Genomic DNA, 26705 nt, shown 5'->3' with positions numbered 1-26705 from the left:
CGTGTTTTTGCCTATAAATGGCCATCCTTTTATATTTATTTCAGTACCCCATCTCGCGACGCTATCGACGCGCCACTTTTGGAGGGTCCCTTGTTCTGTATGTTACCGTAGTGAAAGCGCTCCACAAATCGTTCCTATTGGTCTATTTACATTCTCTGATCTGATACACTAACATATTGCATATAAAATAATTTAAGATTATACATTTTTGTTACGTAATTACTTATCAACTATATTAATTCTATTTGTTTGATAAAACTATTTAAAATCGATTTCGTCCTGCACAGTGTCTATATAAGAATTTTATGTTTTTAAACTATCGAATGGATAGTTACGGAAATCTTATGAGGAGTGAGTGGTATTTTCGGACGGGAAGATACCACCTAATTAGGTATATAATGTAGGTCAGGGATCGCCAAATGGCGGACCTCCGCTTCAATAATGTGCGGCCCACGACGGCCATTTCATTCTTTGAAACGGACCCCGTGCGAAACTAATTGGTGACCTCTGGTGTAGGTAATTAATTAGGTAAAGGTACAAAGAAGGTAAGAGGCACAGTAAAGGTAAGAGGTAGGTACTTAGAAGTCGTCGTGGCCTAACGGATAAGATGTCCGGTGCATTCGTGTCGAGCGATGCACTGGTGTTCGAATCCCAGGCGGGTATCAATTTTTCTAATGAAATACGTACTCAACAAATGTTCACAATTGCCTTCCACGGTGAAGGAATAACATCGTGTAATAAAAATCAAACCCGCAAAATTATAATTTGCGTAATTACTGGTGGTAGGACCTCTTGTAAGTCCGCGTGGGTAGGTACCATCACCCTGCCTATTTCTGCCGTGATGCAGTAATGCGTTTCGGTTTGAAGGGTGTGGTAGCCGTTGTAACTATACTTGAGACCTTAGAACGTATATCTCAAGGTGGGTGGCACATTTACTTTGTATATGTCTATGGGCTACAGTAACCACTTAACACCAAGTAGGCTGTGAGCTCGTCCTCCCATCTAAGCAATAAAAAAAACTTACGAAGAACAAGATGTCAACGATTCTTAAAATGTGTTGGTTACCTTTGAATTAAAAGTCAAATTTCAATTGTTTCGAAACATTTTTATTAGAACATAGCCATTTATTGGAGGCTTCGAATGATACTAAATTAATAACACGTAAAACAATCAAACAAATCGATGCCTCCAATGAACACTACTCTAACTAAAAATTTTGAAATTTTCGTTTTTCACGCAAATCGCTTCACTATTTTAAAAGTATTACAAATTCATTATTAATGGGGTTCGAAGCAAGAGTAAAAAAGCTAGTTACACAAGAAAAAAACATAAAATCTTTATTATTGCAGATATATTTATCAACTTTTTTCGTTTAAGCGCTCCTCCTGTAAACCTACGAATTTGGAGTTAGATTAGTGTTCATTGGAGGCATCGAAATTATCTTAATCTATACATAACCTATTAATCTTCTACTTCGTTGTTGTACCTTACTTTTTAATAGTCTCTTTCGCGAATAATCAGATACAATAATATTAATGAATAATTTACGACGTTTATAACGTTAATTCGTTTCTAAGTAAAAGCTAATGAGGATGGATACTTCGGGTTTTAATCAAGTTTTATAATTTACTCCTACGCGCCTTTCATAAATACAGTATTAATTTTTTTTCATATCACAGTAACATGTTTGGCCTTGACAGGATACATCGCCATGTTTTATGCACCTTATAAAAGTATTTACAGTGGGCTTTACGGTAAACCCATCTAATGGCAAGTTTCATCAGAAAATTGTGACTTAGAACCGTAATCGTATTCAACTTAAGAAATATAGAAAAATATTACAGACTAAAGTTTTTTTTTTTATTTATTTAGGCGTAGCGTCTTTGTATTTTATATAAATGTGGTTTCGATTTAAAAAAAAACCTCTAACCGTTTAGAAATCTGACGTTTGATATTCCATCTGCTTTAACAATCAGTTCATTCAAGTACGATTGATTCCTTTCCGTGTAAAAGTTCCGACATTAGACATAAAAGGTCGAATATAAATGTTTTCAACTTTTTAATTTCATATTTTCACAATTAGTACCTAACCTATTATTTATTTATAGTAACTAAATCAAAGATAAATTTCATGAGATAATTCACCTAGAGGTCAAGTCCTCAATGAGCCTCAGATGTTAAATCACTTTAATTATCCGCTTCTGACCTTTTAGTACGGCTTAATAGAGCTGTGAAACTCTTTCGAAACAAGGCACTGTTCGTCAATGTGAACAAATATAACAAATAAATTTGGGCAAAATAACAATATCGTGTGAAACGTTCAATATAATTCAACTGGCATTTTTTGGCAAACATAATGTTCTGACTTTAGATGTTTAGTTATTTGTTAATATATTATTGTTTAGTTATGCATTAGCTATTATTTTTTAAGAGTTTCCTAGACATTAAGTAGTAGTTCCATTTGCCAACAAAAAATAAGGTAATGGAATTTATTATGAGGTGGAAAATGGTGGAGGTGAAGTGGATTTTATTCAGACTATAACCAATTGGGATACAATGAAATGAAACGAGATGACGCGACATGAAATAAAGTCTAATTAAGATTGTGGTTATTTACATCGACTTCACTGGACTTTTTTGGAAGAACCTAAAAAGCCATGTCCAGTGACTGTTTCATTTCCCCACATTTATGCACTCTTACAAAAGCTAAATAGTTAATAAACCACCGTTAATAAGCGTTTAAACTCAAAGAAACACTAAATTAACAAAATAAAACTATTTACACGACTTGGCTCCTTGCATTTCCGCCAAAAGTCTTCCTAGATGTTAAGCACGAATACGTCATCAGTGACATATTAAACGCCACAGATATTTTTCTATGTCTATTTAGTGCTTTAAGCCGTTTACTGTTTAGTCATTTAGTATGTTTAGTCTCGTACAATTAAATAAATATTTACTAACAATCACGCCACGTTAACTGGTCCCGTGCTAAGCTCGTAAAGAACTTGTGTTACAGGTACCAACCAGATAACGCAAATAAATGTTTTTTTTTTTATTCCTACCTATGCTGATAGCCTTGAGAGGCTATTTCAGCTTGCCCTAGCTTGTGTAGGTGAGCTCGCGGGGCTCAAACCGGAGAATTGCTAACACCGCCCTAGCAAGAGCAGTGCTTCGCAGAATCTACCACCGGATCGGAAGCGCGACCCACTGAGAAGATCCGGCGAGAAACTCAGTGGGCTGTGTCTGTGGGTTAATTCGCTCGTCGAGCCCTTCGTCGCAAGCGACGGGTTCGGCGAGGACGGTGACCGGTGCTTGTATTGCCTAAAAGCACCGTTAGTGGATCAGGAGGATCCGTGATGACGTGCTTTGGGCGACGTCGACGGTTTACCAAACGGTCTACAGGATCGGGTATGTAGTTTCCGGCGGCCACGACAAGAGGGTTCTCATGTCGTGCCGCCTTCTCAAAGTGGCGCAGCGATGCCGACTGTAGATACTTACTGACGGGGTCGAGCTCCAGGTCATCGTGGAGGTCCACGTTCCTCTGGAACCATGGTGCTCCGACGGCTATCCTGCAGAATCGGGATTGTATTACCTGAAGGGGTTTCAAGTTGGTGCGGGCCGCGTGAGCGAACACTACGCTTGCATACGTCATGACGGGGCGTATGCAAGTTTTGTAGAGGGTTACCTTGTTACGGAGGGACAGTTTGCTTCGTCTACAAAGCATTGGGTAGAGTCGTCCTAGTATAAACGCGGCGCGATCGCGTACCGTTTTTACGTGGGGACGGAATGTCATCCCTCTGTCGAGGGTGACGCCTAGGTATTTGACCTTCGGGGCCCACGGTATGGGCTGGTCAAAGAGAGTGATGGGGCTAACGGCGGAGGTGTTTACGCGCCTACTGGGGAGTGGGGTGCTCGAAGTGGTATTCGGAGGGCGACCCCTTTTGAATAGCACCGCTGTGCTTTTCGTGGGGTTAATGTCTATTCGCCACTTCCGGAACCACTGTCCCATGGTGGTTACTGCGGTCTGGAGTCGCCGATGAAGCAACGACATCTTCCTACACGAGTAGTAGATAGCCGTGTCATCGGCGAAGAGCGCTAGATGGGTCTCCGGAGACCGGGGTATATCGTTGATATACAAACTAAATAGTAACGGGGAGAGTGCGGAGCCTTGCGGGACTCCGGCAGTCAGATGACGGGGACGAGAACGAGTTCCCTCTACTCGATATCGAAACGAACGGTTCGACAAGAAGTCTCGTATGATGAGCACGAGTCTGTCTGGCACTCCCATGTTGTACAGTTTGTAGATCAAACCGTTGTGCCAGACTTTGTCGAACGCCTTCGCTACATCGAAGAAGAGGGCGCCGGTCGGGATTTGTTTACGCCTATTTAGCCCTATTAAGATGTGCTCCGTGAGGCGGTGCACTTGTTGTACGCACGAGTGTTTGGCGCGGAATCCAAACTGCTCGTCTATTAGAATTTTATTCGCGGTAACGAAGTCCCAGAGGCGTTTCCGAAGGAGCCGTTCGTAAATTTTGCCTATCGCTGGGAGGAGACTAATCGGTCGGTAACTAGCGGTTTCATTATTCGGTTTGCCCGGCTTGTGTATACCGATAACGTCTGCTTCTTTCCATACCGCCGGAAAGATGCAGTGCGTCATAGCAGCATTTAAGATGGTAGCCAACATTGTTATCAGTTGGACTGGTAAGAGTTTTAACGCGCGGTTGCGGATGCCGTCGGAGCCGGGTGCCTTCTTAGGTTGAAGGTTGTCTATTACTTCTCTAACTTCGTCAGAGGTAATGGGGGGTAACGCGTCCGAGGGTGGCAGGGAAGCTCTGCGCTCGACCTCCCTGTCGACTGCCTCGGTGTGTTCGGGGTCCGCGTATTGAGTGCTGGTGGTGCACTGCTCTTGCAGTGCATCGGCCAGCAACTCTGCCTTGTCATCGTCATCGAAAGCCGGTGGTTGGCCTGAAGGGCGTACGAGAGGAGGCATAGTAGCGGTAGTTTCGGACTTGAGAGTCCTTGCTAGTCGCCAGTATGCTTGATGAGAGGGCGCGAGTCCTTCTAAGTAACTATCCCAATTCTCATTTCGGGCGTCGCTTAGGCGAGATTTTACATCCCGCTGTAGACGACGCATCCGAATCCGGTTTGAGTGCGTGGGAAGTTGATCGTAGGCCCGGATTGCCGCGTTTCTAACTCTTAGGAGGTTCCTAAGTTCGGGGGACAGTCTGATGCGGTGGAAGCTATCCTCCACATCGACTTCTTTTGAGGATCTTATGATCGCGGAAGAGATGTGATCCGTGATGATGTTTATGGATTCGACTGTGTCCTCGGGGGAGGGAGTTGAATCCGGGCCGCAGGGAAGGATTGGTGGAGCGGCATCGGCTAAGCATTTGCCCAGCTTCTTCCAGTCCACCATGGTCCTCGTAGCTGTGACTGGGTTGTGGGGGCGACCGAGCTGCATAACGACAGGTCGGTGGTCTGAGTCGAGCTCTGACATTGCTTCGATGGAACGCAAGCGCAGAGTTACGTTCCTCAGCAGTGCCAGGTCTATAGTGCTCGGACGGAGCGCGATGTTATACGGATAACATGTTGGAGTTGGGGGACCGACTACTTCAAAGGTAAGGTCGTCTATAAACGCGTCGAGACGCCTACCATTTATGTTTGAACTGTGGCAGTTCCACCTAGTGTGGTGGCAATTTAAATCGCCTGCCAGGATGACGGAGTCTCCCATGCCGAACAGTGACTCGATGTCACTGCTCAGAAGGGGCTTGTCCGGGGGGAGATAGACGGATGCGATGACGATCGGCTGGTGTCCCGTCAGCGAGATACGGCACACTGACGCCTCGATATGTGAGAGCGAGGGGGTATCGAGAGGGACAACGTGCAGGGCCCGCCTATAGTAAATGGCAGTCCCGCCTTTGGAGGCGGTGAGTCTGTCATTCCTAACCATGACGTAATTCGCGACTTTCGGGTCACGACGCGAGGGCTTCAGGCAGGTCTCCTGCACTAGCAGAATATCTACAAGATTGTCGCGGAGGAATTCGTAAATTTGATCGCGTTGTCGCGCGAGTCCGTTAGCATTGTAGAATGCTAACGTAAGGGAATATGGTTTCTCTCTAGCGTTTTGCGCCATTGATTACCGGTGATTTTAGAAAGTACGGGCCACGGACTCGTAAACGTCCATGTAATCGAACGCGGCCGCGAGCCGTTGTTCGGGGTTTACCGCCCTTCGCAACGCGTCTGCGAACGATCGCAGACGGTCGAAGTTGACCGCCGTGACGAAGTCGCGCACGAGCGTGAAGTCGTTGACGGCTGAGGGTTGCGGGGGACGGTACGCGGGCGCGGGGGGAGGTGCGAGCAGGGGCTGCGGCGCAGGACGTGTCGCGAGCGGGGGCTGGGGTGCGGTTTGTGTTCCCGACCTCGTATACGGCAGCGGTTTATTCCACGCCGAGACGGTGGGAACCGCAGCCGGTACGAAGGCGGGTTTCGGTGCTGAAGGCACCGAAGTCTTTGGGCCGACGGTACGGGGGGCTGGGTGGGTCGGACGTTTTCGCGGAGCCCTAGGACATCCACGGTAATTCGCGGGGTGCCCTTGCTTAAGGCATAGGACACAGCTTGGAGGTTCGGTCGCGGTTTCCCTAACTCGCGAGCAATCTACCGTGGCGTGATCGCCGAGACACTTCACGCAGCGGGGGCGCGCGTGGCAATTCCGAGCCGAGTGGCCATATAGTTGGCATCTGTGGCACTGTCCGGGAGTGCTACGTCTATGGGGGGCTTCAATGGTAACCCCGGATAGGCCACATACTGTCGCGAGACATGCGATCTTTTTCTTGGCCTCCGGGGTTGGTTCTAGAGCGACTAAAACCATATTATATGGTTTTTTGTCGCGGCCGTTGTGCATCCGGTGCACACTTACTATCGGGAGGGACTGAGCGGTCAGATCCTCCCTTACATACTCTATGTCGAGTTCCTTCGGAACTCCGCGTATTACTACGCGGAGCTCGCGGTCCTCCTGAAGAGCATAGGTGTGGAAACCTATGTTCTCCTTTCGGAGGTATGCTGAGAGGGCCCTATGGTCGCCCGGCGTTGCGACCTTTATCTGAATCCCATGCGCGACGTTACGCGCATGGGTATAATTTATTTTGTTTGCCTGAAGGGCCTGGGAGACGCGGTTCCACGCTGACTTCTCCTGGAGAATCAGCGGGGGCGGGGCGACGGTTTTTTGCGCGGATGCGGGCTTGGGACGCGGCGGTGGGGTTGCGCGGCGGCCGGAGTCCGACTCCGGTGTCACGACTACCTGCGGACGGGAGGCAGTCGCTGACTTGGTTTGTTTTGTCGTGGAGCTCCGGGACTCCACGGCGCGAGTACGTTTTTTCCCGCGTTTTACCGTTTGGAACCCATCCGAGGTTCCGGGCTGCGGGCTCGTCGCGGACTCGAAGTCCATCTCCGATCCGGTATCGGAGTCTGAACCTGAGTTGGCGATTGACGACGCGACGGACGAGATCGGTGTAAACGTCGCGGGTGCGTTAGGCGCCTCGCTGGCGCTAGGCGCTTCGTGAGTCGCTACGTGCGTACGTGCGCTCAAATTGGGTTTGGGGGCGGGGCATGACTGCGCGGCTCGAAATGACGCGGCGAGGGACGCGGGCGGGGCGGGACTCGCGCGGGCGGCCCTGTAGGCCGCGAATTCGGCCGTGAGGTTGGATAACACCGGGTACTTTTTGGCAAGTAACCCGAGAAACCCTAAAAGTTCTTCTTCCATCTTACGTTTTTGCCCGGGGGGGGCGTCCCCGGGACTTAAGGCACACTCGCCGAAAGGCGAGTCCCCTGAGTAGGAGTTCACCCCCTGAGCTTTACCAGCTCCAAGGGGGGGGAGTGCCTTTGCCGTGAAAACGGCAGTCGGCTAGGATTGGGGTGGAGTTTGGGAAGGTGGGGCCCCACTGGGTTGTGAGAATGCCACAACAAGCGGTGATCTCAGCGGGGGGTTAGTCTCGAAAGAGACTGTTTTGCTCGCCGAATAAATAAATAAATTTAATAAATGATATGAGTGGGTGATAATGTGAAGTCGTTACGAATGCACAATCGACAAGTTCGAGTTGCTTTTACGACCCAAGGTCGCGACGCCAGCGATAGTGCGTCAAGAATTCGCAACAATGCCGCGATCGATGCGACAACGACAATGCAGCGAAACTCAAGACACAAGATCGCGACGGCAGCGACAGTTTCTCGTAAAAACACGTCCGGACTGTAAGGTGATGCAATCGGAACTGATCAAATAAATGTAAGATTTTTATTATACACATATTATATATGTCGGCGCAAATATGACTATTTACCTACTGATCATCAACTAATTACTCTGTGATAAGAAATTGATGTTAAACAGTCCCTTTTATTGTAATTTCAATACTTTAAAATCTTGTAAACACGCTCACGTGTTTAATACTTGTAAACACGCTGACGTGTACGAAGTCCTATAAATACGGCCGTGCTGTTTAGCGTTTATTCATTTCAGTTCCGATTGCATCACCTTACAGTCCGGACGTGTTTTTACGAGAAACTGTCGCTGCCGTCGCGATCTTGTGTCTTGAGTTTCGCTGCATTGTCGTTGTCGCATCGATCGCGGCATTGTTGCGAATTCTTGACGCACTATCGCTGGCGTCGCGACCTTGGGTCGTAAAAGCAACTCGAACTTGTCGATTGTGCATTCGTAACGACTTCACATTATCACCCACTCATATCATTTATTAAATTTAATTATTTATTCGGCGAGCAAAACAGTCTCTTTCGAGACTAACCCCCCGCTGAGATCACCGCTTGTTGTGGCATTCTCACAACCCAGTGGGGCCCCACCTTCCCAAACTCCACCCCAATCCTAGCCGACTGCCGTTTTCACGGCAAAGGCACTCCCCCCCCTTGGAGCTGGTAAAGCTCAGGGGGTGAACTCCTACTCAGGGGACTCGCCTTTCGGCGAGTGTGCCTTAAGTCCCGGGGACGCCCCCCCCGGGCAAAAACGTAAGATGGAAGAAGAACTTTTAGGGTTTCTCGGGTTACTTGCCGAAAAGTACCCGGTGTTATCCAACCTCACGGCCGAATTCGCGGCCTACAGGGCCGCCCGCGCGAGTCCCGCCCCGCCCGCGTCCCTCGCCGCGTCATTTCGAGCCGCGCAGTCATGCCCCGCCCCCAAACCCAATTTGAGCGCACGTACGCACGTAGCGACTCACGAAGCGCCTAGCGCCAACGAAGCGCCTAACGCACCCGCGACGTCATTCTCGCCAATATCATCCGTCGCGTCGTCCGTAATAAATAACTCAGGTTCAGACTCCGATACCGGATCGGAGATGGACTTCGAGTCCGCGACGAGCCCGCAGCCCGGAACCTCGGATGGGTTCCAAACGGTAAAACGCGGGAAAAAACGTACTCGCGCCGTGGAGTCCCGGAGCTCCACGACAAAACAAACCAAGTCAGCGACTGCCTCCCGTCCGCAGGTAGTCGTGACACCGGAGTCGGACTCCGGCCGCCGCGCAACCCCACCGCCGCGTCCCAAGCCCGCATCCGCGCAAAAAACCGTCGCCCCGCCCCCGCTGATTCTCCAGGAGAAGTCAGCGTGGAACCGCGTCTCCCAGGCCCTTCAGGCAAACAAAATAAATTATACCCATGCGCGTAACGTCGCGCATGGGATTCAGATAAAGGTCGCAACGCCGGGCGACCATAGGGCCCTCTCAGCATACCTCCGAAAGGAGAACATAGGTTTCCACACCTATGCTCTTCAGGAGGACCGCGAGCTCCGCGTAGTAATACGCGGAGTTCCGAAGGAACTCGACATAGAGTACGTAAGGGAGGATCTGACCGCTCAGTCCCTCCCGATAGTAAGTGTGCACCGGATGCACAACGGCCGCGACAAAAAACCATATAACATGGTTTTAGTCGCTCTAGAACCAACCCCGGAGGCCAAGAAAAAGATCGCATGTCTCGCGACAGTATGTGGCCTATCCGGGGTTACCATTGAAGCCCCCCATAGACGTGGCACTCCCGGACAGTGCCACAGATGCCAACTATATGGCCACTCGGCTCGGAATTGCCACGCGCGCCCCCGCTGCGTGAAGTGTCTCGGCGATCACGCCACGGTAGATTGCTCGCGAGTTAGGGAAACCGCGACCGAACCTCCAAGCTGTGTCCTATGCCTTAAGCAAGGGCACCCCGCGAATTACCGTGGATGTCCTAGGGCTCCGCGAAAACGTCCGACCCACCCAGCCCCCCGTACCGTCGGCCCAAAGACTTCGGTGCCTTCAGCACCGAAACCCGCCTTCGTACCGGCTGCGGTTCCCACCGTCTCGGCGTGGAATAAACCGCTGCCGTATACGAGGTCGGGAACACAAACCGCACCCCAGCCTCCGCTCGCGACACGTCCCGCGCCGCAGCCCCTGCTCGCACCTCCCCCCGCGCCCGCGTACCGTCCCCCGCAACCCTCAGCCGTCAACGACTTCACGCTCGTGCGCGACTTCGTCACGGCGGTCAACTTCGACCGTCTGCGATCGTTCGCAGACGCGTTGCGAAGGGCGGTAAACCCCGAACAACGGCTCGCGGCCGCGTTCGATTACATGGACGTTTACGAGTCCGTGGCCCGTACTTTCTAAAATCACCGGTAATCAATGGCGCAAAACGCTAGAGAGAAACCATATTCCCTTACGTTAGCATTCTACAATGCTAACGGACTCGCGCGACAACGCGATCAAATTTACGAATTCCTCCGCGACAATCTTGTAGATATTCTGCTAGTGCAGGAGACCTGCCTGAAGCCCTCGCGTCGTGACCCGAAAGTCGCGAATTACGTCATGGTTAGGAATGACAGACTCACCGCCTCCAAAGGCGGGACTGCCATTTACTATAGGCGGGCCCTGCACGTTGTCCCTCTCGATACCCCCTCGCTCTCACATATCGAGGCGTCAGTGTGCCGTATCTCGCTGACGGGACACCAGCCGATCGTCATCGCATCCGTCTATCTCCCCCCGGACAAGCCCCTTCTGAGCAGTGACATCGAGTCACTGTTCGGCATGGGAGACTCCGTCATCCTGGCAGGCGATTTAAATTGCCACCACACTAGGTGGAACTGCCACAGTTCAAACATAAATGGTAGGCGTCTCGACGCGTTTATAGACGACCTTACCTTTGAAGTAGTCGGTCCCCCAACTCCAACATGTTATCCGTATAACATCGCGCTCCGTCCGAGCACTATAGACCTGGCACTGCTGAGGAACGTAACTCTGCGCTTGCGTTCCATCGAAGCAATGTCAGAGCTCGACTCAGACCACCGACCTGTCGTTATGCAGCTCGGTCGCCCCCACAACCCAGTCACAGCTACGAGGACCATGGTGGACTGGAAGAAGCTGGGCAAATGCTTAGCCGATGCCGCTCCACCAATCCTCCCCTGCGGCCCGGATTCAACTCCCTCCCCCGAGGACACAGTCGAATCCATAAACATCATCACGGATCACATCTCTTCCGCGATCATAAGATCCTCAAAAGAAGTCGATGTGGAGGATAGCTTCCACCGCATCAGACTGTCCCCCGAACTTAGGAACCTCCTAAGAGTTAGAAACGCGGCAATCCGGGCCTACGATCAACTTCCCACGCACTCAAACCGGATTCGGATGCGTCGTCTACAGCGGGATGTAAAATCTCGCCTAAGCGACGCCCGAAATGAGAATTGGGATAGTTACTTAGAAGGACTCGCGCCCTCTCATCAAGCATACTGGCGACTAGCAAGGACTCTCAAGTCCGAAACTACCGCTACTATGCCTCCTCTCGTACGCCCTTCAGGCCAACCACCGGCTTTCGATGACGATGACAAGGCAGAGTTGCTGGCCGATGCACTGCAAGAGCAGTGCACCACCAGCACTCAATACGCGGACCCCGAACACACCGAGGCAGTCGACAGGGAGGTCGAGCGCAGAGCTTCCCTGCCACCCTCGGACGCGTTACCCCCCATTACCTCTGACGAAGTTAGAGAAGTAATAGACAACCTTCAACCTAAGAAGGCACCCGGCTCCGACGGCATCCGCAACCGCGCGTTAAAACTCTTACCAGTCCAACTGATAACAATGTTGGCTACCATCTTAAATGCTGCTATGACGCACTGCATCTTTCCGGCGGTATGGAAAGAAGCAGACGTTATCGGTATACACAAGCCGGGCAAACCGAATAATGAAACCGCTAGTTACCGACCGATTAGTCTCCTCCCAGCGATAGGCAAAATTTACGAACGGCTCCTTCGGAAACGCCTCTGGGACTTCGTTACCGCGAATAAAATTCTAATAGACGAGCAGTTTGGATTCCGCGCCAAACACTCGTGCGTACAACAAGTGCACCGCCTCACGGAGCACATCTTAATAGGGCTAAATAGGCGTAAACAAATCCCGACCGGCGCCCTCTTCTTCGATGTAGCGAAGGCGTTCGACAAAGTCTGGCACAACGGTTTGATCTACAAACTGTACAACATGGGAGTGCCAGACAGACTCGTGCTCATCATACGAGACTTCTTGTCGAACCGTTCGTTTCGATATCGAGTAGAGGGAACTCGTTCTCGTCCCCGTCATCTGACTGCCGGAGTCCCGCAAGGCTCCGCACTCTCCCCGTTACTATTTAGTTTGTATATCAACGATATACCCCGGTCTCCGGAGACCCATCTAGCGCTCTTCGCCGATGACACGGCTATCTACTACTCGTGTAGGAAGATGTCGTTGCTTCATCGGCGACTCCAGACCGCAGTAACCACCATGGGACAGTGGTTCCGGAAGTGGCGAATAGACATTAACCCCACGAAAAGCACAGCGGTGCTATTCAAAAGGGGTCGCCCTCCGAATACCACTTCGAGCACCCCACTCCCCAGTAGGCGCGTAAACACCTCCGCCGTTAGCCCCATCACTCTCTTTGACCAGCCCATACCGTGGGCCCCGAAGGTCAAATACCTAGGCGTCACCCTCGACAGAGGGATGACATTCCGTCCCCACGTAAAAACGGTACGCGATCGCGCCGCGTTTATACTAGGACGACTCTACCCAATGCTTTGTAGACGAAGCAAACTGTCCCTCCGTAACAAGGTAACCCTCTACAAAACTTGCATACGCCCCGTCATGACGTATGCAAGCGTAGTGTTCGCTCACGCGGCCCGCACCAACTTGAAACCCCTTCAGGTAATACAATCCCGATTCTGCAGGATAGCCGTCGGAGCACCATGGTTCCAGAGGAACGTGGACCTCCACGATGACCTGGAGCTCGACCCCGTCAGTAAGTATCTACAGTCGGCATCGCTGCGCCACTTTGAGAAGGCGGCACGACATGAGAACCCTCTTGTCGTGGCCGCCGGAAACTACATACCCGATCCTGTAGACCGTTTGGTAAACCGTCGACGTCGCCCAAAGCACGTCATCACGGATCCTCCTGATCCACTAACGGTGCTTTTAGGCAATACAAGCACCGGTCACCGTCCTCGCCGAACCCGTCGCTTGCGACGAAGGGCTCGACGAGCGAATTAACCCACAGACACAGCCCACTGAGTTTCTCGCCGGATCTTCTCAGTGGGTCGCGCTTCCGATCCGGTGGTAGATTCTGCGAAGCACTGCTCTTGCTAGGGCGGTGTTAGCAATTCTCCGGTTTGAGCCCCGCGAGCTCACCTACACAAGCTAGGGTAAGCTGAAATAGCCTCTCAAGGCTATCAGCATAGGTAGGAAAAAAAAAAAAAAAAAGCGTTTATTCATTCGTGTCCGAGCCGTAGTACAGTACGGATCTCTCTGTAACGTTGTTATGCTTCTCGTGCAATATACGCAGTTCTCGTGAAGTTTTGTTTTGGAAGCCCAAACATGAGTCATCATCGAGAACTTAAAGACCGTGACGTCAGCAATGCTGACGTCACACTTTTTAAAAACATTCCTTCAGCGTTTCTCCTCCGTCATCAGAAGTGGGATCACATGCCGCCTTCGCTCAGCAACAACCTGGAGACCATTTAACCATATCGGCGGAAGAAGACTACCCTCCAGCAACAGCCGATGAGCCTATACATCTACTTCACAAATCAGCATGGTCGAGCAACAAAATCAACACTCAAAGATAAGTTTTTAGTTTCGATTACTAAAATTCCACTACATAAGTACCACAGTGTACGCCCACTACATAAGTACCACAGTGTACGCCCACTACATAAGTACCACAGTGTACGCCCACTACATAAGTACCACAGTGTACGCCACAACATCACACTACACAACATCCTTATCCGAACACCTTAAATAAATCTACGAGAACCGCCGAGAACTCTACGAGAACCGCCGAGAACTCTACGAGAACCGCCGAGAACTCTACGAGAACCGCCGAGAACTCTACGAGAACCGCCGAGAACTCTACGAGAACCGCCGAGAACTCTACGAGAACCCTACGATACCCTCCGAGAACCCTACGATACCCTCCGAGAACCCTACGATACCCTCCGAGAACCCTACGATACCCTCCGAGAACCCTACGATACCCTCCGAGAACCCTACGATACCCTCCGAGAACCCTACGATACCCTCCGAGAACCCTACGATACCCTCCGAGAACCCTACGATACCCTCCGAGAACCCTACGATACCCTCCGAGAACCCTACGATACCCTCCGAGAACCCTACAATCAAATCGCATTAATAAGTCTCAAACCTACATAGTTACAAGTAACGCAAGTATAACAGATGCGCTACTCAGAGAAACTTTTTATTCCTGCAGGTCAATGAGAATCAAAGAAAAACCTACGAGAATCAACGAGGCCGGTGCAGAGCGCGCACCGCCTGTCAGTATGGCCGTGTCGGCGCAAATATGACTATTTACCTACTGATCATCAACTAATTACTCTGTGATAAGAAATTGATGTTAAACAGTCCCTTTTATTGTAATTTCAATACTTTAAAATCTTGTAAACACGCTCACGTGTTTAATACTTGTAAACACGCTGACGTGTACGAAGTCCTATAAATACGGCCGTGCTGTCTAGCGTTTATTCATTCGTGTCCGAGCCGTAGTACAGTACGGATCTCTCTGTAACGTTGTTATGCTTCTCGTGCAATATACGCAGTTCTCGTGAAGTTTTGTTTTGGAAGCCCAAACATGAGTCATCATCGAGAACTTAAAGACCGTGACGTCAGCAATGCTGACGTCACACTTTTTAAAAACATTCCTTCAGCGTTTCTCCTCCGTCATATATATATATATATATATCCATAACCCTGGAAAATACATTTTATATTTATCATACAAATATCTTCCCTTGGCTGGATGCGAACCCGCGACCACCTTGTGTAGTGACCATGTCACTTACCACTACACCAGACGGCCGTTATCAGTTATAATTGTCAGTGATATCCGTCTACTTGTTTCGTTAATGAACAGTAAACGTGTTAAGTATGCTCATTAATTTCTTTGTTTGTTTATTAATACTAACACGCACCTAATATAATAATGGAGGCAATTGGCGAGAATAACTACTTTAAGTAGAACAGTATCACAGTCCTGTGATATTTTATTGACAGTCTGTGAATATAATCGAGGCAATGTTATGTTTTAATGTTTCGAGAAAAAACTTAAAACCTATTTTAAGACTGAAGTACATCAATTTAAACTTAACAGTGGGATCAATTGGACATATTACCCTTTCAATAAAAAAATTTGGAAAACCGGTCCCCACTTAACTGAGTAATTGGTGAACACACATAAAAATATTAATCATATTATCAAATACAGAACCTCCTTTTTAAAAATCGGTTTAAAAGTTAGTATTACCACAGATTACGATAATTATAATTGACATCAAATACCCAAGACCCAGGTTGTATTCGGATTTATTTAAAGATTTATCTTTTCAGGGAAGAATCGCAATTCCTATTCTAGCGTATATTCCACTAACTCGCTATTTTTTACTTTCAAAATCATAAGTTTCCTTTTTGAGCTTCGATTTGAGACTTTTGAAAAACATAAAACGTAAGCACGTTACTGATCTTAGCTTACATCGTACAACCTAACTGTGGTGCTTGAAGTTTATTGTTAATGTAATAAACACAACTCGGTATTGCCGTTGCTACACTACGATTACTAAGTTATTAGCGCGTCGACACTAGACGTATTCCCTCTGTCCTCTGAATAATGAAGTGTCATTAAATATACTTTGAGAGCAAATGCTTTTGTGCAATACGCTTTATCACTACATAGTATAAAACAAAGTCGCTTTCTCTGTCCCTATATATTAAATCTTTAAAACTACGCAACGGATTTTGATGCGGTTTTTTTTAATAGATAGAGTGATTGAAGAGGAAGGTTTATATGTATAATAACGTCCATTAAATAGCGGAGAAATCAATAATAAATTACAGTTTCCGAAGCGAAGCGAGGGCGGGTCGCTAGTGTAGGTATGTATGCCTCTAGAACGTTCCCATATTTTTTCATTAATTAAATTACAAATTATTGTAGAATGAAGAAATAATGGGGTAAATGGTTATATTTGATAATCGTTTTTCTTGACCCAGGTACGTTTTTTTTAATAAATTCGTACTTGATCTGAAGCGGGTTCAGATAGATTAATAGCATTTGAATCAATTATCTACATTTTTTTTATTCCTTGGCACCTGCATTTCCTCTTGATGACGGGGTCAATGCACTACAGTAGCTATTACTCTGCTGACGATTCAAATTGAGCTGACGTCAGCTCAATTTGAATTTGACGTAGGTTATATGTTTCATTAACGTGTTCGTTTTAAGCGACGAATCCCTTACAGCAGACAAATATTAATTTATTTTTATTAATAATCTTTAAAGCTATTTTCTAATAATATTCTGTAACAATTACATACTACTCAACAAAGTTTTTCTTTGAGACTTATCACATAAGCCACGTGGGGTACGGCCGCCAAAATTATCACTATAGCATTCTTATGTCGAATTACACTATACTATGAAGCATCTACTCTAAAGGCTTCGTCATCAGAACGCGTAATTTGCGCGCGTCAGAGCGCTACGCTGACGGCGCGCTATGACGCCGAGATGTGTTGTACTACTATGGTAATATACTGTCAAACAGCCCTAACGCCGCAACAGAGCGTTGCGTACTTATAACGCTGGCGCTCTGTTTGACAGTACGTTACCACAGTAGTACAACACATCTCGGCGTCATAGCGCGGCGTCAGTTTAGCGCTCTGACGCGCGCTAATTACGCGTTCTGTTTGACGAAGGCTTAAGTGCTTGTTACGCCAAGACATACTCACGAGTTCACAAAGATGCAACCATTTCATAAATAACCAACCTGTGCGCCTCCGATTTCAGATGGTGGCTCAATTTATTTTGGTCGTTTTGGTCGTGACAAAATGGAGCTCTGCTGTTAATAACTTACGTTTACATCAGCGTAATCCGAATATACCAATTTTCAACTCGAAACATAAGCTTATGAATACAAATCAATACATCAAAATCGGTGCAACAGTTGTCGAGTGTTGCTCGAACGAATAAACAATACAAGCAACATATTATGTTAATATAGTTTTTGACGTGACAACGTCTTATAATTCGATGGAGCTGGCTGCACGCACGAAAAAACATGACTCATGCGGCGTTACCTCGCTCTGAGGCGCGTTTCATGTAAGGCTTGAAGTGCAAGCGAGAGCGCACAACGAGCGATAAAGAGGCACCATTGGGCCCCGCGTTCGGCAGCGTTCGACATCTGTCTCTCTCCTACTTGAGTGAGCGATGCATCCGCGTGGACAGCTGCTATACAATAATACATTTACATGTTTTCGTCAAGTATGAAGTTCAGTGAAAAGTGAATATGGTGTCAATTGTTTATAGCAACGATAATAGCGATAATTGAAAAATGAAACCATTCCATCAGTATTTTCTCATGACGTTGTCACGTTCAACTATCGTCAGTAAACCGACTTTACAGACAACCGATTTTTTTTGTATACACAATGTACGTACGAAGACACAGTTATGCTACTATGTTGCAATGGCGACTAGACCCAGGCAGCGACGATGCTGGCTCTCCGGCGGTGGCACACGCGGACGCAGGGCTCGAGGGCCAGCCGGCGCCAGGGTCACGAGTCGTGGAGCAAGCGCTGGTAGTGCGGGAACACTTCGTACGGCGGCACGTGCAAACCAAACTCGAGGGCCACTAGAACGGCGAATTCGAACTTCATCAGATCCTTCCTGTCCAGTCTGAATGTCGTCTCTATGCGCTGTTGAACATATTTTATTTATTAGATGTTTAGAACGAATTTACCTGCCAAAACGAACCGAACAGATCTGATAAAAAATCCACACTTTTAAATAATCACTTTGTGATCGCAAAATGGACTGAAAGAATTGAAAATGATTTTTACACGATGTGAAGCATGTCGTATTGCTATATATATGTACTTATATTGGGTTAAACACCAATCACCAACCTGACGACCTATTATTTTTTGAACACTTAACTATATAGATATTCGTTTTGTTAATATTGTAACAGATCGCATTGGGTAGGAACCAAAGCTGCCTTCAAAAAGAACATCACAAAAAAAATTAATCGTAGAGCTATTTCCAAAATGGCGATTTCAGAACTCACTTTTTTGTTAGTTGGTTGATTAACTGGCGTTGAAGGAATGCAACTAAGGCCGGATCGTCCATTTTATATACGATACATAAATACCTTGTAGGTTGACAACGCTGAGCAGTCGCGAGTACACGCCACATTATGTATACTTGACTTTTTATATAATTGAATACATAGTGACAGGTGTTAGCCCTAATGAGCACTCGTATGTGGCGCACACTCGCAGTCGACAAATTAATAATAACATAATGAATCCACGAAACTTACTTCTATCAACGCCTTCAGAATTTCTCCTTTAACGTCGTTTAGTTTAGCTGACAGTAACAGGCACGCTCCGGCACATAATTTCCTGTTGTCCTTGTTTATAAGATTCGCGAGTATCAACTTTTCAAAATAAACGTACGCCTGAGCGACCGACAACAAATCGATCCCTCCGCTGTCGTGTTTGGCGATTTTCCGCATTTCTCTTTTTATACTAAAAATCAAATCGTATTTTTATTTACGTTTATTGAAATGCGATGGTTTGATTTTAATTTAATGTATTTGCGACGGAGTCGTAATGAGTGCTGATTGACTGTGGGTGTTCGAAAATACAAAACATAAATTTGTCATGTCAGTCCGTCCGCGCGCAGACGGAATAGCCCCTTAGGTAGAGAAAATTACGACGAAGATTTCCGACGAGCGAACTAACTTATATACACAGCCCACTGAGTTTCTCGCCGGATCTTCTCAGTGGGTTGCGAATCCGGTCCGGTGGTAAATTCTGCGAAAAACTGCTCTTGCTAGAGCTAGTGTTAGTAAATTCTCTCATGTTGAGCCTGTGAAGTTACCTAACCGTCCGCTCGTAGCTGGAATAGCCCCCTTGGCTACCAGCAAATAGACGAGGGGAAAATAAATAAGTTATTTCAGGGTAATAATACACATCATGTTTTAAGTCAGTCACAGTATCTTGTGATTTTAACAGACTTATCCATACCTTCTTAGTTTACTCAAAGTCAGTTTAATGTGTGGGAATTTTTCTCGGAATTTATCATTCAGTTCTTTCTTTAAGTCCTGCGGTCGAACATAGTCAATGATCGACGTCATGTAAGACGTAAACGTTAACAGAGTCCTGTGTTTCCCCGCAATCAGTTCTGGATCATCAAGTACATTAGGGCAGTAGTGAACCTGTGGATAAAATACGACAGTTACACAAAGTAGTAATCGCTCCTTGACTTCATTGAATATCCTCATTATGATGTTTGGAACGTCTACAAATAATCGATAAATCTGTAACCCTATATTTAAGCTGAACGTTCTGTGGATTTTTTTAGATGATACAAATATCTATTATTATTACTATTAATTTAATTACTATTAACCTGGGAGCGATACGGAATGCTTTTTTTTTTAAATCTGTTCTTAAACAAGTAAGTTAATAGTTTTAACACGATACTAGATTGAGTACGTACTAGTAAATACATAATACTATAAATAGTACTCTATTTTGTATAATGACGTCAACGTTCAAAAGGTAAATGCTACAGCGTAGATGTAAATATTACATCAATTTTTGTTCATAATTCGTGTTGCCGGAAAGGCATAGCGTGTCCATCAACTCCAAAAACTTTAATTAATTATTAACATCTCTATACATACTTTATCAGCAGTTAAAAGGTAGTCCTTGAATAATAGTGCTATTTTAATTTAAATTCCTTTAGAAAAAAACTGGTATTAGCCTATATTTGAACACTATTATTAGCTTCTCTTGATTAAGAGATTACAGTACATTTTACATAAAATGTGAAAATGAAACGCGTTAAGTCAACACGCTTATCTAATAAGTGTTATTTTGTGATATTTTATTGTTCTAGCGATCTCTATTTAGGTATAATAAGATATGTTATAAAAAATCTTACATATTTTTGTGAAAGCAAAGTTCCTTCGTCCCAGTCGAACGTTTTATTATCAACAGAAGTGTGGGGCGGTGAGGACGCTATCGTTGTCCTTTGGGAAGACTCGTACGAGAAACACCTACAATAAACATTTAAATCGAAGTGAGGAAAGCATTATTGTATATTGACATGCTTGTTTCAAAAAAGGTTCCCCAGTTATTAATTGTGGGCAGTCAACTTGAAACATACTATCAGATTAATATTACATATTATTACATTACAGACCGATGAGATCAAGCATAATTTTAGTAATCACTCTTGTAATCTTAAATGACTGAACACAACAATTAACCTCACATGATACAGAAAGTATGTTTTTATTAATCACGTTTTGTTTTTAGGTGCAACCGTGACTGCTTTGGCAAATAGCCACAGTCTGAGAATATATTATGTCATGTGTGTCATTTAATCTTGAAACTATTTCTGTAACATTTTTATGACTAATGTACAATCACTATCTATTTTTGTAAATTAAAAAAGACATTGAAAAAAGGAATGTACTATCTAACAGTATGATTCAAGGAACAGTTAATAACATGCATTTTCCAAATTTAATAAATATTATTTCATGCTTGCATTCAATATTTTCGGATAAAATTGCAGATAAGCTGACTACATTGTATTAGTAAAAAAAATAACATTTTTGTACTGAACCAAAATCTAAATATCTATCTATCTATATATATAAAAATGAGTTGCTGTTCGTTAGTCTCCCTAAAACTCGATAACGGTTGGACCGATTTGGCTAATTTTGGTCTTAAACTATTTGTGGAAGTCCAGAGAAGGTTTAAAAGGCAGACAAATATGAAAATGCTCAGAATTAAATAAAAATAACATTAAATATCTTATACAAAAGCTTGGGTCTTTTATTTATCGATTGAGGCACTACGAAGTCTGCCGGGTCAGCTGGTATGAAATAAATATAACTTTTACTAGTTGGTGTACCTTAAGATTCAGTATTGAAAAAAATCATTGAATAACTTTTGATGGGCAAGAAGACGAGGGCAAACATATGTTTTTTTTGTAAGTTATTAGTTTAAAAACCAGCATGCAAGTTAATACAAATACGTCCAGTGAAGTTAGGATAACCCCTCGAGGTTACTAGCGTAAGTAGGAAATAATCTTTCCAAAATTACTATAATTGACTCTTGATAAATACGAAGTATGATAACTCTGATCGCTAACACCTACATACGTTAATATTTTTTACATTTTTTACACCTAATGAATGTGTCCTCAACACAGTTCATTTTAATAGCTTTAGTCAGTAAGTACTGATATCATGAAGCTGTGTTAAATAGCATTAGCCTAAAACTATTGTTGCATAGCATGGTGATATTTATACTTTTGTTGTTTACCATTTTTTATCCTTGTGTCTCGTCAATAACTTAGTCCTGAAATTTAAATTTGTTAGTGATGAAATGATTGTGATTACTGATTTATCATTAAATCATGATCTGTTATGTGTAGTATTTTAAAAGTAAATGCTAATTCTAATATTTATTTTTCAGCTCAAAGCAATGTATGAAAGTAGTTTAATATGAATGAAATAGTTATTCAATTTCAGTATTGTTTTCATTGAATAACCATAATTTTTTATTATTTTTTGGTCAAATATTTTATTCACTTTTTGTTTCCATGAACAAATTGTTTTGCTAGACATCAAAATGCGAAATAAATGAAAGTGATTTAATAACAAAACATATTTGGACACACATGCGCTAAGCATTTCAAATTAAATTGTATATGGACTCAAACAAGCTTAACTTTCCTTTATTCATAGTTCAAAATTCATAACTTTTACCTGGCTATAACATGAGGGTGACGATTTAATATCTTCCAATTTTTATCAATGTACTCATTATCATACAATTTACGGTATTGCTCTAATGTGTGTACTCTAGATGGTACAAGAAGTTTAGAATAAGATATGTCTTGACCATTCTCTTCTTTTTCCAAGCCTAAGAGATGAAATGGATCAACCCCATTGTCTGTTATTGCAGATAGGGGTCTAGGTCCTGATGTATTTCTTCGGCGCACTCCATCCTTTCTAAGCTCAGATCTGAAAGTATTGTTTCTATTGATAAAAATGAATTCTTGAATAGGATCCAATAGTTCATTTTTACTTTTCAAAGTTATTGGCTTGCTGATAGTCAGTCATTTAAATAGTTTAGATAGCTAGGCTAGATCTGTACATTTTAACAACATATATTTCAAGCAAGTAACTTTCATAAAACTGCATATTAATATTAATTAAGCTATTCATGTGTCCCCAATTGAATTTTTCTGTTCTGAACAGTACCAAGCAAATGTTTAATATAATCTAAGTATTTTCCAGATATATGTAATCGGTCCATGAATAGCTAATACAGTGTATCCTTTACCTATTATGGAATACCTGTATCTAAGTTTCACATTATTCTGAAAAAATAGTTGGAAGTGGTTTAGTTTGTTTTTGGCATTGTTAAAAGTTAAGTTGATTTTGCTTGCAAGGTATTATTGGCCAATTGACAATAAATATGTTCTATTACACAGCAATTACTTTTAATTACGAAGTGTTAAAAATTTCAATATGTTGACGATATTTCATACCTGGCAGTTCTTGTAGTTCTTGAATATGGAATGGTGCTGAAAATGGCACATGGTACACTTTTTTCCGGCACAAATGCAAGCCGCTCATCTCTAAATGTAACTCCTTTCGTTGATCTTACAAAACGTACTTCATTGATCATAATATGGTTCTCAGGTATACATGTACTGCTGGTACGGAAGCGACCTGCAACACCGACTTTTATTTATGTTTAAATGTGTCTTACTACTTGAACTCAATTTGTAGATTTACATTTTTTACTCAATTTTTAATTATACTGCTTAGCATAAATATATTTGTACTGCAATCATCTGCTTATGTATTAGCATTAAATGGGCCCGACCATGTAGCCCAACAGATGAGCGTTTTACACATACTTAGAATACAAATAGTTAATGCATAGTAGCCAGATTTTAATAGTTATATTATTATTGAAAATTATTAAGTCTGAGATTTTATACCAGTTAAATTCGCGCAATATAAGTGCTGACATACATACCAAATGTAAGACTCTCTGAACTACTTTTCTCTTCAGTATTAATACCAGCCATTGACACCAGATGTCCTCTCTTACTACGCAATGATACATGTTTTTCTTTCGATGATTCAATATTACCTGATGAACATCTGATGATAAAAGGGTAAATGTATATTAAAAATAGTTTTACTGTAATAGTTAAAACATGAGTTGTTCTTGACCACAAAAAGTGTATTATACTAAAAATATCAGAAATAATAGAATGAAAATAATAAACACGGGATGAAACTATTATAGTATTTTAAATTATGTCTTATTTGAGAGAATGATGGAAATACTATATTGAGGGGTGAAAAGCTATTTGGTTGAAGCGACATTTCTCTAAATATGTGATATTTATCTTTGTAATTAAGGACCGTTTTATTTGGTATTAGTATCAAAAATTCAATGTTTTTAATTGAACTTCAATTAAGTTTACCCCATTAAAATTGCTAAAGTTTTTTATTTATTTATTGCGTAGATGGGTAGAGCTCACAGTTCACCTGGCGTTAAGTGGTTACTGGAGCCCATGGACATCTACAACGTAAATGCGCCACCCACCTTGAGATATAAGTTCTAAGATCTCAGTATAGTTACAACGGCTGCCCCACCCTTCAAACCGAAACGCATTACTGCTTCACGGCAGAAATAGGCAGGGCGGTGGTACCTACCCGTGTGGACTCACAAGGGGTCCTATCACCAGTAAACACCCGAAGGTTTTTTGTTGTGATTTTTTTATAAATTTTCAACTCTAAATGGGTCTCCTGTAGATTTGCAAAAATGTTGTTTAAACCAAATAGCCTTGCACCACTTGATATGTACTTTATCAGTATAAATGTTTTCACCTAATTGATGAATATCAAATACATTATACAACATACATTTATATTCACAATGAATACTAACTAATTATTTAAAGTAGCTCAGCATGAGACACTGTCTTAGCATTAAGTTCTTATTTCTTATTATTAAATATAAATCATCACATAAATCTTACCTGTCTCTGAAATTAGAGTTCAATCCACTTTTCACTGGAGTTAAATTAGTTGTATATTCTGAATCTGAACTTAATGAATAATTATCTGTCCCGTGGCGATGAGGACTTGATTGATTCTTACTGCGGCCATGAACACTGTTCCTTGAAACATTTTCTTTATCGTTTGATATCTCAACAGTTTTTAACGGACCATTGGCTTTATCGTTTTTATACGACTTATTGTCAATCAAATCCATTTCTTTTTCTTTGTGTTTGCCGTCGAGAGATATGTTAGATAGAAAGGTAACAGCAGCTAATCGTCTTCTGGCTTTTTCATATTTATTACGATGGTTAGGCATTTTTGTATATAAATCCTGTCTCCTTTTTAAGTTAATTAAACTGTATACTTTTTTATTTATTAAAGATTTTGAGCAACTTATAAACTATGTATTTTTTTATTTATTTATAGTAGTAATGGGTAAGTACCATGGAGTTAATAAGTATGGTAAGTACAGACGTTTAATATTTTTTTGTTTGATACTTTTGGACAGGCAAAAGAAATCTCGTACATTATATTCCCAATTATCATTTACCATTATTTCCATTTATTCAATGAAACAGGCAAAGATTAAATAGCCCATTAGCTTTCTTTGCGGTAAATTACGTTAGTATAGCGATTATTATTATAGCTTAGAAAAAGTACATCTGAAACCTGTTAACGCTCACCACCAAAACTGGTCGGGGTCCAGGGCCACTGACCTCCCAAGTAGGGCTGCCTACGATTTCGCCTTGGCCTATGGCTTCTCACCTTCGAAACTTCTCTGTTTATTCCTTTTTCTGAGGTACCCATAGAATCGTGGCAGATCTTGGTATAACAATGCCAGAAGGGATGCTGCACACCTCAAGCGGTCCGCATACGCGGCATGGCATGATGCCAGGAGACCTCGGGATCTTAACGTCTCAGAGAAAAGGAAAAGGTCCTACAACAGGGCTATTGCCAAGACGAAATCGGAGCACGTCACTAGAGTTGACGAGCGACTAAAGAGCTATCCCCCCGGGAACCGTGTTTTTTGATCGCTCGCCAAAGCTGCAGAAGGAAACTTATGCAGGTCTAATCTCCCACCACTGCGCAAGTCCGATGTGTTGAAGAGTTAACGTAACGCACAAAATGATACATACTGGCCACTAGCATTTGTTTTTAAAAACATTTCTGTCATTAATATTCTATTGTATTGATTTTAATATGAACGTAATGTCTAATAAAATATGAAATGGTTGAATGTAAATAAAACAACAATTTTATCTTATAGATCATTTTATTCATATTACGATGATAGTCTGGCCCATAAGGCGAAAGAGAAGGCTGACCTTTTGGTCAACCTCTTCACCTCGAGCTCGACTGCGACGATGCGGGTGTCACCCACCGAACATACTCCGGTATGATAGCTCTCTGCTGGAAATATGCTTTACACAATGTACAGTCAGGCGGGAGCTTCGACACCTGGACGTCCATAAGTCAATTGGGCCAGACTTCATCCCTGCAGTGGTTCTGAAAACGTGCGCCCCTAAGCTGCTGATACCTGCGTTAACGCGTTTATATCACCTCTGTATAGTACCCATATAGTACTAACAGGGTTCCGTCTTCATGGAAGAGCACCCACGTCCACCCTATCCCCAAGAAAGGTGGCCGGTCGGACCCGCCGAGTTATAGGTCTATTGCTTTCCAAGGAAGCTAGATTAATGGAGCGAATAATAAATACGCAACTTCTGGGCTGAAGGCCCAGGTGGCTTCACAGGTGGGCTGAAGCCTTGGAGAGCAAGGGCGAGGCTCTCGCTGTGAGCCTTGATATCGCGAAAACGTCCGACAGGGTCTGGCATAGGGCACTTCTGTCGAAGCTACCATCTTTATCTTAAGGAATTCCCGAGGGACTCTGCAAATGGATCGCTAGCTTTTTGGATGGGTGGAGCATCGAGCTCGTTCTAGACGCTGACTATTAAAGCTGGCGTTCCACAAGGTCCGGTGCTCTCCCCCATACTTTTCATCCTGTATATCGATAACATGCTGTCTATTGAGGGCACGCATT

The 26705-nt window shown here is 44.1% G+C and overlaps 1 protein-coding gene across 4 annotated transcripts in view; it reads right to left on the bottom strand.

Moving 5' to 3' along the window:
• The window catches only part of LOC101742364 (CDK5 and ABL1 enzyme substrate 2), a 55484-nt gene extending 30338 nt beyond the window's left edge, over positions 1–25146 (bottom strand). Inside the window, exons 1-9 of one of the 4 annotated variants that reach the window (XR_009972989.1) lie at positions 24643–25126; positions 23628–23755; positions 23131–23314; positions 22343–22600; positions 21897–21932; positions 20503–20617; positions 19581–19771; positions 18872–19079; positions 17989–18245 (exon numbers count right to left, since the gene is read on the bottom strand). Coding sequence is in view for 2 of the 4 variants with exons in the window: in XM_012694629.4 (XP_012550083.2) it covers positions 18105–18245; positions 18872–19079; positions 19581–19771; positions 20503–20617; positions 21897–21932; positions 22343–22600; positions 23131–23314; positions 23628–23755; positions 24643–24980 (1599 nt within the window). In the remaining 2 variants the exon portion in view is untranslated. Of the gene's footprint in view, positions 1–17837; positions 18246–18871; positions 19080–19580; positions 19772–20502; positions 20618–21896; positions 21933–22342; positions 22601–23130; positions 23315–23627; positions 23756–24642 lie in introns of those variants that run through there. The other 3 variants (XM_012694629.4, XR_009972990.1, XM_012694630.4) reach the window with 3 other exon arrangements.
• Between the last annotated feature and the right edge of the window lie 1559 nt (positions 25147–26705).

The sequence above is a fragment of the Bombyx mori genome, chromosome 4 (genome assembly GCF_030269925.1).
Source record: "Bombyx mori chromosome 4, ASM3026992v2".
NCBI classification, from domain to species: Eukaryota; Metazoa; Arthropoda; class Insecta; order Lepidoptera; family Bombycidae; genus Bombyx; species Bombyx mori.
This window is presented reverse-complemented; position numbering and strand designations above follow the sequence as displayed.